The following is a 15,000-nucleotide window of genomic DNA, read 5'->3' as shown; positions in this document are numbered from 1 at the left end:
GGGAGTTTTCGACCTCGTTTGGCTCTACTTTTCTATCCTTTTTTCACCACAAAATGTAAAAAAAATGACAGGCGTCGTTGGTACTCGAGAGGGAGTGGTACTAAGCGTTCTTGCAGTGGAATTTGTGCCGAAACTCACGATATCACGGTATCGTTGCCACGAGGAACTTTTATTGCTTGCTAATTGTTCGACAGATGCCTCTGAAATCAAAATGATGAAGAAAAAGTACATTGAAAAACGTTTTATGAAAAGAGGCCTCTAGATTCAATACCCCGCTATTCCCTTGGCTTAGGGACGTGTCCTTTTTCCTTAAAATTCCCTTTTTGAGACAACATCGAAATATTTTCGGGCTTTGAGAAACGGAAACAAGGCTTACTTACGAAAACGGATCAGTAGTCAAAAACTAAGGGTTTCCATTGTGTTTGACGTGACATTTCAGTTCTGGTATGCGGCCATTTCTCAAAACCTCTGAAAGTTTTCGGATGAATTTCACGTGTTACGAACAACAAACGAGATTCAACAAAATGATCTGCAGTTCGTGACACAGTATAACTGCTGCTAAAGATATTAATCTCATGCCTAAATTGTCATCTGCTTGTTAGCTTTGGGTGTGTTTTTTTTAGGAACGTTAATATCAAATGGTTCACAATAAATTGTGTACATAATGAAAACTTGGTTACTTGACTGTGAAAACCAGTTATGCTCGCTCTTCCAATATCACGGCGTGGCCAACTCCGAGACACGCAGCGCGAATCTTAGAGTTAAAAGTCCCCGTGACTCCCTTGTCGTGACCACAGAAATTCCTCACTCCATAGTAAACTAAGATGGCAGTGGAATTCCCAACTCCAGATTGAGGCAAAAACTAATCCATAACCGTCGGAACTCCACTTGCTTTATGACTGTTTTTGCGCATGCTTGCATTGCCTTAGACACCGCGGGAGGAAAAACCTTAAATAACAATGACCACAACAAGGTATTCTGAGCCCGCGAGAATGAGCACCCCCAGCAAACCATTATTTTAACGAAAATCGCTGGTCAGCAACCTAGTTCTGGTCATTGCTGTCTAAGATCTTCCCCGCGGGAGGGGGGAGGGGACGCCGCAAGCCTTTGAAATATTACCTACGCCACGAGAGCGAAATTTGCTGAAAAGGGACAGATCACATCATCGATGGGTTATGAGCAAGGGTTTTCGAGACTGTTGTAATTTGATTTATTGTTTACGTACAAGATTGTTAATGGTCTAGCACCAATGTACCTAAGTCAGTTGCTCGTACCATATGTTCCAAGGAGAGATCTTAGATCTGCCGACAAGTTACTTTTCTGCCAGCCATCATATAGTACCAAATCTTATGGGTCCAGGGCTTTTTCGGTTAGCGCTCCTTGTTTGTGGAACAAACTACCTATGGACATCAAGTGTAGTCCTAGTATTGCAATTTTTAAGCGGAAACTCAAGACACATCTCTTTAAATTAGCATATTATTAATTTTTTATGTTATATATATTCTCATATTTAGGTGTTAATTAGATATGTATAACAGGTTTTAGACTTTTTGAACGGATGTATGTATAATAGGTTTTAAATTTTTTTTTTAAACTGATGTATGTAAAGCGCATTTGGGCAATTTGGAGAGTGCGCTATATAGATAATAAAGTATTATTATTATTATAGGGAAGTCAACATTCATTTAACTTTAATACAGACTGATTGGTTATAAACGACGTTAAGTGTTCTGTTTCTCGCCTCTCTCCACGAGATCAAATTTTAAATTGACAATTGAAAACTGAAACTGAGAAAAAAAGTGGCAGTTCCTAAGGCTATTTGCAAATCAATGGGATCATTATACTTTCTTGAGTAACCGAGTACGACTTCCGCAATAAGACCTCGCATTGCTATCCGTACACGATTACCAGTGTGTATTGGAGTACGGATCACTGGTATTCGTGTACGGATAGCAATGCGAGGTCTTATTGCGGAAGTCGTACTCGGTTACTCAGCAAAGTATAATGATCCAATCAATGCATGTCATTTTGGCCCTCGGAACATAAAGCAGATTTGCCTGATTAATCTGGAACAGCTTGCCATTTTCTTAAGTTTCTTGCTTTAGGAAGGTGGTTGCTAACGATAAGTCTCTCAAACTGATTTCTTTAAAGCATACTAAAAGTGGACTTCGACCAATGACACATTGGTAGAGATTGTCACAAGCTGAAGTGACGGTTAGTTCACTGGGATCCTTCTGAAACAAAACAGGTTTTGGCTAGCCTTGCATTTTGGAATCATAACAAGAAGGTACTTTGAATTATTAATTGGTAGGTAAAAAAGTGTTACTCAGAAAACTATCCATATGCGAATGTATCAGACACGTTTTCTCCGAGATTTGAGCGAATCGGAGCAAATAAGGGTCGGTCGACAAGAAGGAGATCGTCGCCGGAAAATTTGAATTCGCATTATTGTGATCATTTCCCAGACTCCTTTCGCTAGTAACAAATATATGAGTCAATTGCCCAGGAATTAAGCTGGTTGTATTGAGCGAAACAACTTGAAAACAGTTCAGAACATCGCGGAAAAATGTGAAACCCACGTGATGAGATTGGAAATTTCCTGTCCCTGTTTGAAGTGCTACAACGTAGCATCTATTGATTTCATTTCTTTGTTTGCGTGGTTTGTTTTCCTCGTTGTTGTCAATTTATTTGTTTGTTTTTTGCTAGCTCTGTAGTCTAATTGTACGATGTCATGAACGATAATTCAACCACGCGATTTGGAATCTGAACCCTCGTGATCACTCAATTGACAATATTATATTGTCAAGGAACCACTCAATTCTTTATTTACTTCTTACTGAAGAGTTATTTTACCAAAACGTAGCCAGAACTGGCTGCATTTCCTGTGGCAATCATTTCGATTGTTTTCGTTATGTTTTGGAAAGTGAAAATATGAAGAATTTTCACAGAGATCACTTAAAGGTCGGTTTTCCTTAAAGGAGGTACGTCACGCAAAAAGTTGTAATTTCATACCACGCGAAAGGCCCAAAAAGTCCAAAAGGTAGAAGGAAACATTGCAATAACCACTTTAAAAAATAGGTCCGCAATGCGTACTTGGGGTCTAATGCTTAGTTTAACTCCATTCAGCCTTTACAGAATTTGGTACTGCGGTCTCACTTTTACCATGCGCGATTGGTTGAAAATTTGCCATAACAATGCAGCAGTGAAATGGGTTCCTTAAGTATGCTTCAAATTTCAGGACCTGTTCAGAATTTTACATCAATGACTTGCCGCTAAACTTTCTCTTATTGCCATTTGCACAGTTAGGCAACTCTTGCTGCACGCTACATCATCTCTAATATCAGCTATTTACTAGTAACAGAAGCACTAGATTGGCTAAGAAACAAGCATGGCACTGTCATACATTCATATGATCTTATAAATGATCAAAAGAATGCTGAAATTCAACTAGAATTCTAAGATGAATCATCACTAGATGAGGTGTTCAATGAACAAGTACCCTCAGAGCTTGGTGCAAATCCCCAAACTACTGGAAATCGCAGTCCATCAGCAATAACAATGTATAAACAGCCAAGAGAAATTCTGATGACAAATAACGTCAATCAGTTACATGTATATCATTACATAATAAAAAATGCAACCCAAAGCTTACAACAGGGTGCTTTCATGGACTAGAAATAAAATGAAAACCTCAACAGCCTGAAGTCACAATGTTGAACCAGTTTATTTGTTTATAACTGGAGGTGGTGGTGCTGGGAAAAGCCATTTGATTAAAACAATTTACCACACTGTAGTAAAAACCTATAGACATGCTCCAATGAATCCTGAGAATCCAACAGTGTTACTAGCAGCATCTACTGGAGTAGCAGTAATAAACATTGATGGTACACACAGCATTAGCAATACCTAAAAATACAGGTGATGATGTGGAGGAAAATCCAGGTCCTACAATATTTGATATCATTGATCCAACAACCACTGTGTCCGCTGACTCTAGTCAAGGAAATGAAGCAATCTTTGGTGTGAATGCTGGTAAGCAATATGTAGCAATGTCACATACTGCTATGATATACCACCAAATACAAGATACTAGTGTGTGGACTAATTCTACTTTGAACAATATTTTGGTTATTGGTAATAATCTATACAGTTCTATAACATGTTCTGTGCGAACAAATGACTATTTGCTGTTAACTGATGTTCCAGACATGGTTTCAATATTTGATAAAGTGTATTCATTACAATATAGTGAGTCATTTACTGGAAGTTTGTTCATGACATCAAACATTGGTCCATATATGTCTCTTAGAAATTCACTTCTAGAAGTATTTTCAAACTCTCAACGAAATTACAATTGTTGTTTGTTAACTAATGGCATTAATACACTATATTGTAATGAATACACTTTATCAAATATTGAAACCATGTCTGGATCAGTTAACAGCAAATAGTCATTTCTTCGCACAGAACATCTTATAGAACTGTATAGATTATTTCTAATAACCAAAATATTGTTCAAAGTAGAATTAGTCCACAAACTAATATCTTGTATTTGATGGTATATAATAGCAGTAAGTGACATTGCTACACATTACTTTACCAGCATTCACACCAAAGATTGTTTCACTTCCTTGACTAGAGTCAGCGGACACAGTGGTTGTTGGATCAATGATATCAAATATTGTAGGACCTGGAATTTCCTCCACATCATTTGCTTGCCTTATAAGCAATGGCATGTAAACATTGTAGCACATCATTTGGGTAAACCAAAACATTACCTCATTATACACGACTTGTAATGTACAACAACTTGTTTTAATGTTGGCAAGTAAAACACATTTAAGCAAAACATCATAAGCATCGTATTCCAAAATCGCCCTCGCACACGTGAAAATGCATCCTTGGCTTTCACAAAATTGTTGTGAGAGCCGATCCTTGACCGGTATTGTTCGATTGTTGTTCCCATGCTGGCGGCTAGTAGCAGACAACAAATACTATTCTTTGAGAGTGCAAAACTCTTATTCAATGCAAGTATTTTTTAGAGTACAATAACTCTTTCAGTTAGGGGTGTAACCCACACCGACATTTCAAGCCGATAAATACTGGTTTGTGATAGCTTGTGAGATACTTATGAGGTATGTGGTGCAACGCACACCGGATTTCAAGCCAAATGTGGGGTTGCGAAAGCGTCTTAGCTTCAGTTCAAACCACACTAAACACAAGCCGAGTCTAGATATGTTGGCTTGCGTGAGTAAACAACTCCCGTATCGATATCGCCAAGGAAATTCCACTCAGCGACGTCACCTGGATGAAATAACAAAAAACAAACAAGCCAAGGAAAAGTATAAGTGTAGTTAATTTTCGAAATGAAAGAAAGGAAACCAATCTGAAACAGCACGACAGATCAATTTTGAAACAGAAATAACTTACCTTGAACAATTACAACTAATTTGCGACGGCAAGCTCTTCAAAATTTTCCCAAAACAGGGAAAATGACCGCAGATTTATATACCAACGACGAACGCTAGAAGGAATGGCTGACACTTGAAAACAATGACTCGCAATTACTAGTACCCAGTCTACGAGCCGGACTGTCACTTGTGTTCTCGTCCTCAAAGGATCTGCTCATGACTTAGGGGTCTGTATGCATGAGCATAAGACCCCAAAAACCGTTGAACAACATAAAAGAAATACAACAAAAGGAAAGAGAAGCATGGATGGACTAGATTGAAACAGATTGCATTTGGTCCAAAAAAACCGAGTCGGCTCGACGTTTTTCAAGTTTACTACAAATCGCCTGGATAAAGGTCGTTTTTGCTCAGAATCATCTTGTTTGTGACGTAACGATAATTTCATCACTAAAGGAATTCCACGTTACCATTTTCGAATTTTAAACTCGTGATTAACTAAAGATTTCCCCTAAACACCCTAAAATAACGTGACATAGCCCTTTTAAACAGGTTACAGTTGCAGCTCGCTCCAGCTTGATTCCTGTCCTTGAATCACGTCGGCGCTATAAATCTGTGTTAAACAGAACGTCAGGGGAGGGAATGAGCGAACCCTAATAGGCGACGATGTTTCAATGGGAGTTCCTTTTGAGGAGCTAAAATTGGACATCAACAAAGCTCACCAAATTAAGGATGCGTTCGATTGACCGAATTCCAGAATAAGAATAAGCCGAGTGGTGATTTAAAACGGTATGTCTGGCGCTTTTGAAGCAACAAGGATAATAATATATGCTTAAAATAGCATTTCAGCAAGTGCTTGATAATTTTAATGTGAATCTCCGTAAAAACGAAGGATTTCTAACTTCTATTCCATGTATTCCTATTCCGGAATACGGTCAATCGAACGCGCCCTAAGTGGTCTCGAGGCAGAAGCAGTAGCCGTTACGTTAGAAAGTTTGATTTGTCATTTGAAGAGATTAAATAACTGAGAGCATTTCAGTTAAATCGAATGATCATAATGATATTCGGTTCTAAGAAAACATGGCCTTTCAGGTTTTCTTTTAAAGCCCGAAAGCTAGTGTATAAAGTGGTGTCTCAGGGTCAGGCATTCCACCAACTGACTACTCGGTACGTATAAAAAAGGATTATTTACCAGCCTCTGTTTTGGTTTGTTCTCGAATATGAAATTGTTCAAAATTTTTCATCGGCGACAAAAAATCGGGATAAATAGGCCTTTTTCGATATATTAAAATTCAGCTTGATAGCGAGTCAGTGAGGACCAACCTCGTTCCCAGGGAGAGAGAGGACCCTGGGAACGAGGTTGAGTGAGGACAAAGACAAAGGAAAGTGGATGATATGTAAATATTTTTCACATTAATTCCCACGTGTTTCTATTGTCTTTGTCCTCATTGCCTCACTTTCAAGCTGAATATTTAATATATCGAAAATGGCCTATTATGGAGTTACACCTGACGTCACGGCGGCCATGTTGGTGGAAAGAACAATGAAAATAACCACAACTAGGTTTTCTGAGCCCGCAAGACTGAGCATCCCTGGCAAACCATTGTTTTAACGAAAACCGCTGGTCAACAACCTTGGTTCTAGTCATTGCTGTCTAAGGTCTTCCAAGAACAATAGCGATATTTGACTCTGAAATTATGCAAAACTTGAGCGACATTTTTCTGTAATTAATGCTGTAGAACTACAAATAAAGTTGTTGTGCTATTGTTTTGGCACCAACATGGCCGTCTTATCACGTGACTGCATTCACATTATAAGAAGGAAAAATATTAGACTGAAAGGAACATTCCACCAGAAGGACGAAAGAATTCATGATCATGCAACAGCGGTGATATCACATAAATTTCCTTTGTCTGTATAGGATCCTTAAGATATTTACTGATGCAATTTTCGCTTGACTGGTACCCCCAATATCTCGATATTCAAACGAGGGTCCAGTTGTAAAGTCTAGAGAACGTATGGTAAGCTGCGCAGCCAATGGCTTATTTTCGAATTTTGGATCAAGGTGCGGGGACCGCGGTGAGGCAGGGGCTGGGGGAGGGGGGAGGGGGCTATAGCCCCCCCCACTTTTTCTTACGGTGTTGTTTTTGGCTTGATCAAAGACTTGGTAATTCACACCACTCGCACATATTACAGGGAGCAGACCGTACGAGACACGAAGTGCCGAGACTGTTAGTCACCACTAGTAACAAGCCTACAGTCATTACTTTCGTTTCGCTGATAGGATTCAACCTCAGTGTAACACGATCGTTTGTATGTAGTTTGATCACGTACGGTGATTCAAATCAACAAGATCGATTCACGCTGCAATTTTACGGTTAATTTAACTGGAAAAATGGTCAAATCAGGACTCCTCTGCTCCCTGTGCACATATACCTAGATCTGGCCAAGGTTGCCCATGTTCCGAGTTAGGATTTCGAGTTGGATCTTGGAGTTGGATTTTCGAGTTGGTCAGTGTAAACTGCAGACCAGGGATAAAATGCAGAGCAAGGTTATAATGGTTGGAAAAGCCCAAACAGTTAAGCCTCAATATATTTTTCGCCTAATTAGTCCTAAGGTTAGCACTTCTAAAGGGTTTGGGCTTTTTCAACAGTTACATTATAACCTTTTATATAAATTAGGGAGTTTAAGCACGTGCGTTTTTGAGACGCGGACGGCAACCGGAAGAGAACATCTCGCGTGCCAGGACAGTGGTGTCGCACGGATTTTTATGCTAATCGTTCCTAATGGAGAAAAGATACTTATCAGTATAAAGGTGGAAGTTAAAATGGAAAACAGCCCACTTCCGGTTGCCGTCCGCGTCTCAAAAACTTGCATGCTTAAACTCCCTAATAACCAAATCAATGCGGGTGCTTTTATTGGTCAGTCAGCTATGTTTTATTGTGCCAGTAAACTCATGGAAAAATCGCGCGTCTTCTGGATTATTATATGAAAGCAATAGACCACAGGTTTCTATGGTTTATAGGCATGATAAACCACTTGGGATGTTGGAAGAACATTCGAAGAATTCGTAAATCACTCGCCCGCGGCTCGTGATTTACGAATTCTTCCCGTGTTCTACCAACATCCCGCGTGGTTTATCAGCCTATAAACCATAGAAACTTGTGGTCTATTGCTTAAATGGTCTGCATTCTACCCGTGGGCCCGGTTGTTCGAAAGCCGATTAACTTAATCCAGGATTAGCGTAAACTTTTGTTTCATGTTTTCAACGTTTTGGTGAAAGTTTCCTTTGCTAATTTTTGCTTTTCAAGATTGACTTCTTTTAATGTAAAGTTTTACCGAATATCAGCCTTGAACAGCATTTGGGAGTAGAGAATAAAACTCTTTTGTTAATTTTTAACCTGAGTTTAGCGTTAATCGGGGGTTGAACAACTGGTTCCTGGTCTGCAATCTGTATTTTGCACTGACCAACTCGAAAATCCAACTCGAAAATCTAACTCGAAAATCCAACTCGAAATCCAACTCGAAATCCTAACTCAATAATTAGTCTATCTCGATCTGGCCCCCACACTTTCAAACGTACTCTACGGCCCCTAATTAGTGAGTCGTGGTTTACAGCCTGACTCATTTTCACTTTCAATGGTTTCGAACCAAAACTCGCTTTTAAACTAAAACAAACAGAACAGCGATACGGAAATGAGCTATTGGGTAACCCTTGCTCGTTCCATTAATTACAACCATTTGATCACAAGTAAGGTCTCATCAATCCTAATGTTGTTTTCATAACCTTTTCACACTCAAGAGGCTTGTGAGATCGAAAACTCAATCAACTCGTTCAGCCGAAATGTTAAACAAATGAACCTTTTCAAGAAAATCTTACCACTACGGTGGTTCACCATTTTAGAAATTTTCTTTGCACCATTGAGTAAAAGTTGAAAAGCCAACAACACATGTAACAACGTACTCTGGTTTCAGGTCTGGTCAATATTTTCAAATAAAAATCGTCAGTCAGATTAAAATGCGACGCTCGGGTACGCCTGGCATGAAATATCAAGGGACCAAAGGCAATCAAGGTTGAATTAAAATCCTTCGCCAAATACTTTGATTAAGAAAATCAGTATATATTGCCATTTAACTTTTGCATTCTTTAAAGAGTTTTAATGCAGTAAGACTTGATTTCATTATGAGCACCAAACTAAATACCACACCGTATTCGGAATCGAAAATTTAAGGCGATAGAAATTTGTTTTCTAACAAAACAAATATCAAACATACATTTTTTTAGAATTTCGGACTTGCGAATTTAACGTTTGTCTTACTCGCACGAAAAGGTGCGCTAATTATGAAGAAAATGTTTCAATTGTGAGCTATTGAATATCACGGCCTTGTTTATGCAAAGAATCTCATTGTGTTTGGTTATTTGTCTTTAAAGATCTTTGCAGAACGCTGATTAATATGCAGAATAGTCCTGAATGGGTGTGAGGCAATAAAGCGGAGTGGACCGTGACATTTGCGATCTTCATTCTGTTGCATGGGCAATTGTAGCGAAACGTCGAGAGGAAGAATGCTTGTTTAGACGGATTGGAGTTGTTCGAACGGCCCCAAGATGTTGAAAGTTACCGTCCAAACGGCTTCCAGTCTACCGGACGTTGATACGTTTGGAAAGTCTGATCCTTTCGTAATAATCAAGTTCCAAGGTATGTGTGTCGGTTTATCTTAAAAGGCTCCGTTTGCGAGTTACGCCTTTACTTTCACATTGGTTTTGTCAGTTAACTTTTCCAGTGAAGTTAACTTTGCAGTTGAATTTAGCTTGGTAAAACAAAACTGTACAGTTTAAAGCTAAGTAACTGTCAAAAACTATTGTTTTGGAGCATTAGCTGGCTATATTTTGTAAGGGGAAGGCGTTATTACCACTAATTAGTATGCAGAACTTTCAAGTAAAGCTTTGGGGATCCAATATGTGAAACTTTATTTCTCTTTATGAAGTTATGTCGGTCGTCTGTTTTCTTTCAAGCTCATTAGAATGGAAAAGAAATAAAATCTTACATTTTCAGTTCCAAGATACCGGTTCGACTTCTTTTAAAATCTGTTTACAGTTTATAATTGCTTTAAAGTCAACGATGCATTTACTTCTTTGAATTACAATCACAGAGCTTCAATATCAAATCATAAGCAGTCCTGCTATAGCATGAATAGCTGACGGTTGTTCATTCGCTTGTAAAAAAAAAGTCTCGCTCAGAAAAACGGAGAAGACTTTTCTAATAAGTTTATAGGTAGCTAGCTGATGATGTCAGAATATAAAATGAATAACATTTCTTCAGTTGATAGAGGGCATATAATGGCCGTTTAAGAATTTGTTAGGCTTCAATTCACGATGAAATTGATTAGCAAAATATTTCGATAGTTCATGTTTGCGAACAGAATATTTTTACTTATTTTTTTGTAGAATAACTGCATAGTGCATTATCCTCTCCGTTTGAACATTGTACAGAAATAGAAGATATTGTACGGGCGGATTTAGAAAGAGCTTCTGGTAGCTTCGCTTCATTTCCTAGGCAAAAACTCTCTCCTCCCTTTTAAGTATAGCGTCTATGCTAATGCAGATTTTTTGGGGGCGTTTCTATTCATTCGTTGTTATCTTTAACTATAATTGTACGTTTGGAACAAGGAGAAAATGGATAGGAGATGTACAAGCGTATGCTTGCTTTCTGTTTTTTTGCTACGAGATTGCGTTAAAAAAAAGTAATAAAACCACCGAAAAATATGCAGATGAAGTGCTATATTTAGTTTTGTGAAAACTTGTCGGTTTCCTGACCGTGAAAATGACAAATGCAGGGATAAGCTAAAATTGTCGATTTTTGACAAGCAGTTATATCAGAAGATGATCGTGAGACCTCGTCAATTTAATCCGGCCGTCAGATCCCGTGATTCCGTTACTGAAAATAATTTCCAATTTTCTTATTACCATATCAGGTAAAGGAACCGACAAAAACAAAACCACAAAAATCCATCCGACAGTCATCGCTTTTATGTTTGCTTTCTGTTTTTTTTGCTACGAGATTGCGTTAAAAAAAGTAATAAAACCACCGAAAAATATGCAGATGAAGTGCTACTGATATATTTTGTTTTGCGAAAATTTGTTGCTTTCCTGACCGTTAAAATGACAAATGCAGGGATAAGCTAAAATTGTCGATTTTTGACAAGCAGGTATATCAGAATATGATCATGAGACATCGTCAATTTAATTTGGCCGTCAGTTTCCGTGATTCCGTTACTGAAAATAATTTCCAATTTTCTTATTGCCATATTAGGTAAACTAAGGAACCGAGAAAAAACAAAACCACAAAAATCCATCCGACAGTCATCGCTTCCTATAAAACCTTTGCCTATTTTCAAGTTGGCCATCTCGTTCCACAAAACCCTTTCATGTGGTCTTTTCTTCAAGCCCTTGTCGTCAAATATGGCACTTTCTAAATGCCTACAAACTTGTCACTAAGTTTAATCACTTGGCCACTTGATCCACACAACTGTGAGTTCTGGAACCGCTATGTTGTATTGATAGCTGAGTAGTAAATATTTTTAGTTCTATCTATGAAAACAAGCTAAAACGTGTCTTTGATGTGTTTTCAGTGCATCGTCACCAATAAAATTTGTTTTTAATAAATTAAGTAAACATTCTAGAGGCGTCATAAGGAGGATTTGTTTGTCAGTCAACTTGCCCGAGACACTGGGTCATGATTTTGCGTTGTCTAATATGCAAAGTAGTTAAGGCATGCAGTGAAAAATTGCTCGTGTCTGTGGTGATTATATTAAACAAGGAAACATTGCTTTCAAACTTAGGAAGAAAAATCTTCGTTAGGGAAATGTTATGATCGTTCACTTGCTTCTCGAAATCGGATTATATAATATCTTGCCAATACAGATATTCAATATTTTATAACATGACCTTCTATTTTTTTCATATATTAAATCTCCGACCACAGAACAAAGAAAGTCATTGTTTCTGCAGCCAATAAACACAATGGCAGAGTTACTCGAATACTGACGGTAGCTAACCATGGAGGAAGGTCGTTTCCCCCAGTGTCAGTTCGCCCGAGCTGAAAAAATCGTTCACCCTATATACGAAATATCTGACAGAACTAGGAGCAAACGAAGTTTAATTTTATCCATATGCATGTACAGACCAGCGTATCTTTCCGTGAAGTTAAACTATTTCGATTAGAATACGTGACACGTAATCTTGGCCGGTTTATTGTGTTTGTGTAGATAGTTGCACACTGTTCCTATAGTGTATTCTTTGATTACACTCTCGTGATAAGACGGCCATGTTGTTGCCAAATCAATAGGAAAAATGTAGCTTAAGGTTTAAAGGATAACAGTCAAATTCCCAAAAGACTTCTTCTCTATCGTTCTTTCCACCAAGTTGGCCGCCGTGACGTTAAGTGCAATCAAAGAATTGCTTTCTAAATCGTCTTAAAACAATAGTCTGGACGAACACATTTACCTTTCCGTGCAAACTTAGACTATCATTTTGGGCGAATAGGCTGAGGGGCGAAATTAGGGCAATTCATAAATCACTATGGTTGTCATAGTATTGACGCGAGTTAGCGCTAAGGAAACTTTAAGCAGCCGGGGGAAAGTTGGCTCGTTAACTAATATAGTAACGGCGCGCCCAACGATGAACAATTTTAAACGTAGAGACCTTCGTAGTTAGCCGTCACGCGAGGCACCACCCGAAGGACGAAAAGGAATGCAAAAATTGACAAAAATTAAATTCTGTAATCATCACTACACGAAGCCCAATTAAAAATCGAAACCTATCTTAAATTTGAACGAACAACTGAAGAGTGTTTCATGGTAAACAGCAAAGTATCATTTAAATTACGACGAAAGTGGATTCATGCAAACGTGTATAGACGGTACATTTTTTCACAAATTACTTCCTCCCCATGGCTAGGATTCGCATACGGAACATGCCACAACAAGCGTGGCTTAGATTTAAATGAAGTGAACGTTGTCACAATGCATTTCTTTTGAATTCTCAACATATTCTGTTCTCTTGCACTGAGTCTCATCTTCTGTGATTTATTTTTAAGTTCTCGTTGCTTCATGTAGAGTCTTTTCATTCGCGTGATCATTAACCTCGTTTTTCCACCGAAACAAAAGAAAACGTTTGCATGATAGTAGAGCTCAATTCCGTAGAGCTCAAAATTGCCTACTGCTCAATTAACCTCGTTTTTCCACCGAAACAAAAGGAAACGTGTGCATGATAGTAGAGCTCAATTCCGGGAGGATTAGTTGGGTACACCAAAATGGCCGTCATGAGGTCACGTGAAAACACTCTATTACTAAGTACTTCAGTCTCTTTCGATACTCGTCCTAATATCTAATAATTTATTTGCATGGCGATTTCTCAATTGAACATTTATTACTATTGGCACCCTTTGATAACCGTTCTTTAAAAAGAATGTTACTTTCAAAGTGTTTTATTTCATCTTATGTATTGATATTGTTTACAGGAAATGAACAGAAAACCGAAGTTCAAAAAGACACCTTGGATCCGGTGTGGAACCAGGTAAATCACTTGTTGCTAGAAAAGTAAATTGTTTCGGTTTTTTTCCAGTAACATAGAAAAATTCTCTTCCAAATTCTTAGTTTTCACTCTCGCGTTCAGCGGCCTTCTTTTAACGGAAACTATAGTTTGCCAAATTGAGTTCGGTTCGTGGAAGATTAAATTGGAACACCAAAATGGCGCCCGTTTGGTTATTGAGGGACTCGAGCGTGACATCCGTGACATTATGTTAAAACTCTGGACAGGTTTGAAATAAGGTCACCTTGATCAGTCTCCACAAATATGATCTTTGATTTCAGTTTTCATTTGTTGTGAGTTAATTCTAAGAAGGTATCGTTTTGGCACCGTACTTGGAATGATGGAGCAATGTCCTCTGGATCAATCACCGTCCAGTGTATAACATATTTGATTTTAAAGGTACCTAAACGTGAGAGGGTGATCAAACTGATGGATTGCGCTATCCACCTTTGAAAAAAAGTGGTTCCATGTAAATGCGTAGTTTCGGTATTTGTGCTGTAACTAGTACTGAGCATGCGATGGGTTGTCATTACAGGATTTACAATGGGACCTTTCAGGAAAGCCATTGAGCGCCGATGACATGCTGGCGGTTGAAGTTAAAGACTATGAAAAACTAAAAATAATGAGAAAGTACGTACTCCACTTTTTTTTTCCCTTTTCTATTCATCTTCTTCCATAATTTCCAGAAAGGCTATTTTAAAGTTCTTGTCGAGATCCAAGGATGTCAAGGATAGAAATCCAGCCTAAGGAATGACTCACAATAGTTTTTAGGTTTTCTAGCACTTTGACATTTGAGGGATTCAATAAAACAAAATAATATTTTTTCTTACAATTTCTTGGTAACAGTTACTAGCTCGATCATCAGTGAACCAAAACATATTCACGTGGCGTCATCACCTGTTACCATAGCAACAGCATATGGTTGTAAATAAGAGCCATCATGGAGCTTCTAACGCTTATAGCGCAGAAATTAACGCGGTGACCCCTATTTTTCTTAATTTT

General features: G+C 38.3%; 2 protein-coding genes across 2 annotated transcripts in view; both read left to right on the top strand.

The window, feature by feature from the left end:
- Positions 1 to 671, top strand: part of LOC138043754 (NHL repeat-containing protein 2-like) — a 14,826-nt gene extending 14,155 nt beyond the window's left edge. The window contains exon 10 of the mRNA XM_068890171.1: positions 1 to 671. This exon is cut by the window's left edge and continues 687 nt beyond it. The gene's annotated coding sequence lies outside the window, so the exon portion shown is untranslated.
- Positions 672 to 1,970: 1,299 nt separating this feature from the next.
- LOC138043746 (myoferlin-like) overlaps positions 1,971 to 15,000 on the top strand; it is a 63,742-nt gene continuing 50,712 nt past the window's right edge. The window contains exons 1-4 of the mRNA XM_068890160.1: positions 1,971 to 2,287; positions 9,841 to 10,105; positions 13,928 to 13,983; positions 14,534 to 14,628. Of these exons, the coding sequence (XP_068746261.1) occupies positions 10,015 to 10,105; positions 13,928 to 13,983; positions 14,534 to 14,628 (242 nt within the window). The 5' untranslated portion in view covers positions 1,971 to 2,287; positions 9,841 to 10,014. The remainder of the gene's footprint in view (positions 2,288 to 9,840; positions 10,106 to 13,927; positions 13,984 to 14,533; positions 14,629 to 15,000) is intronic.

This window comes from Montipora capricornis, chromosome 3 (assembly GCF_036669925.1).
Source record: "Montipora capricornis isolate CH-2021 chromosome 3, ASM3666992v2, whole genome shotgun sequence".
NCBI classification, from domain to species: Eukaryota; Metazoa; Cnidaria; class Anthozoa; order Scleractinia; family Acroporidae; genus Montipora; species Montipora capricornis.
The sequence above is the reverse complement of the archived record's forward strand: the minus strand, read 5'-3'. Positions and strand labels throughout refer to the sequence as shown.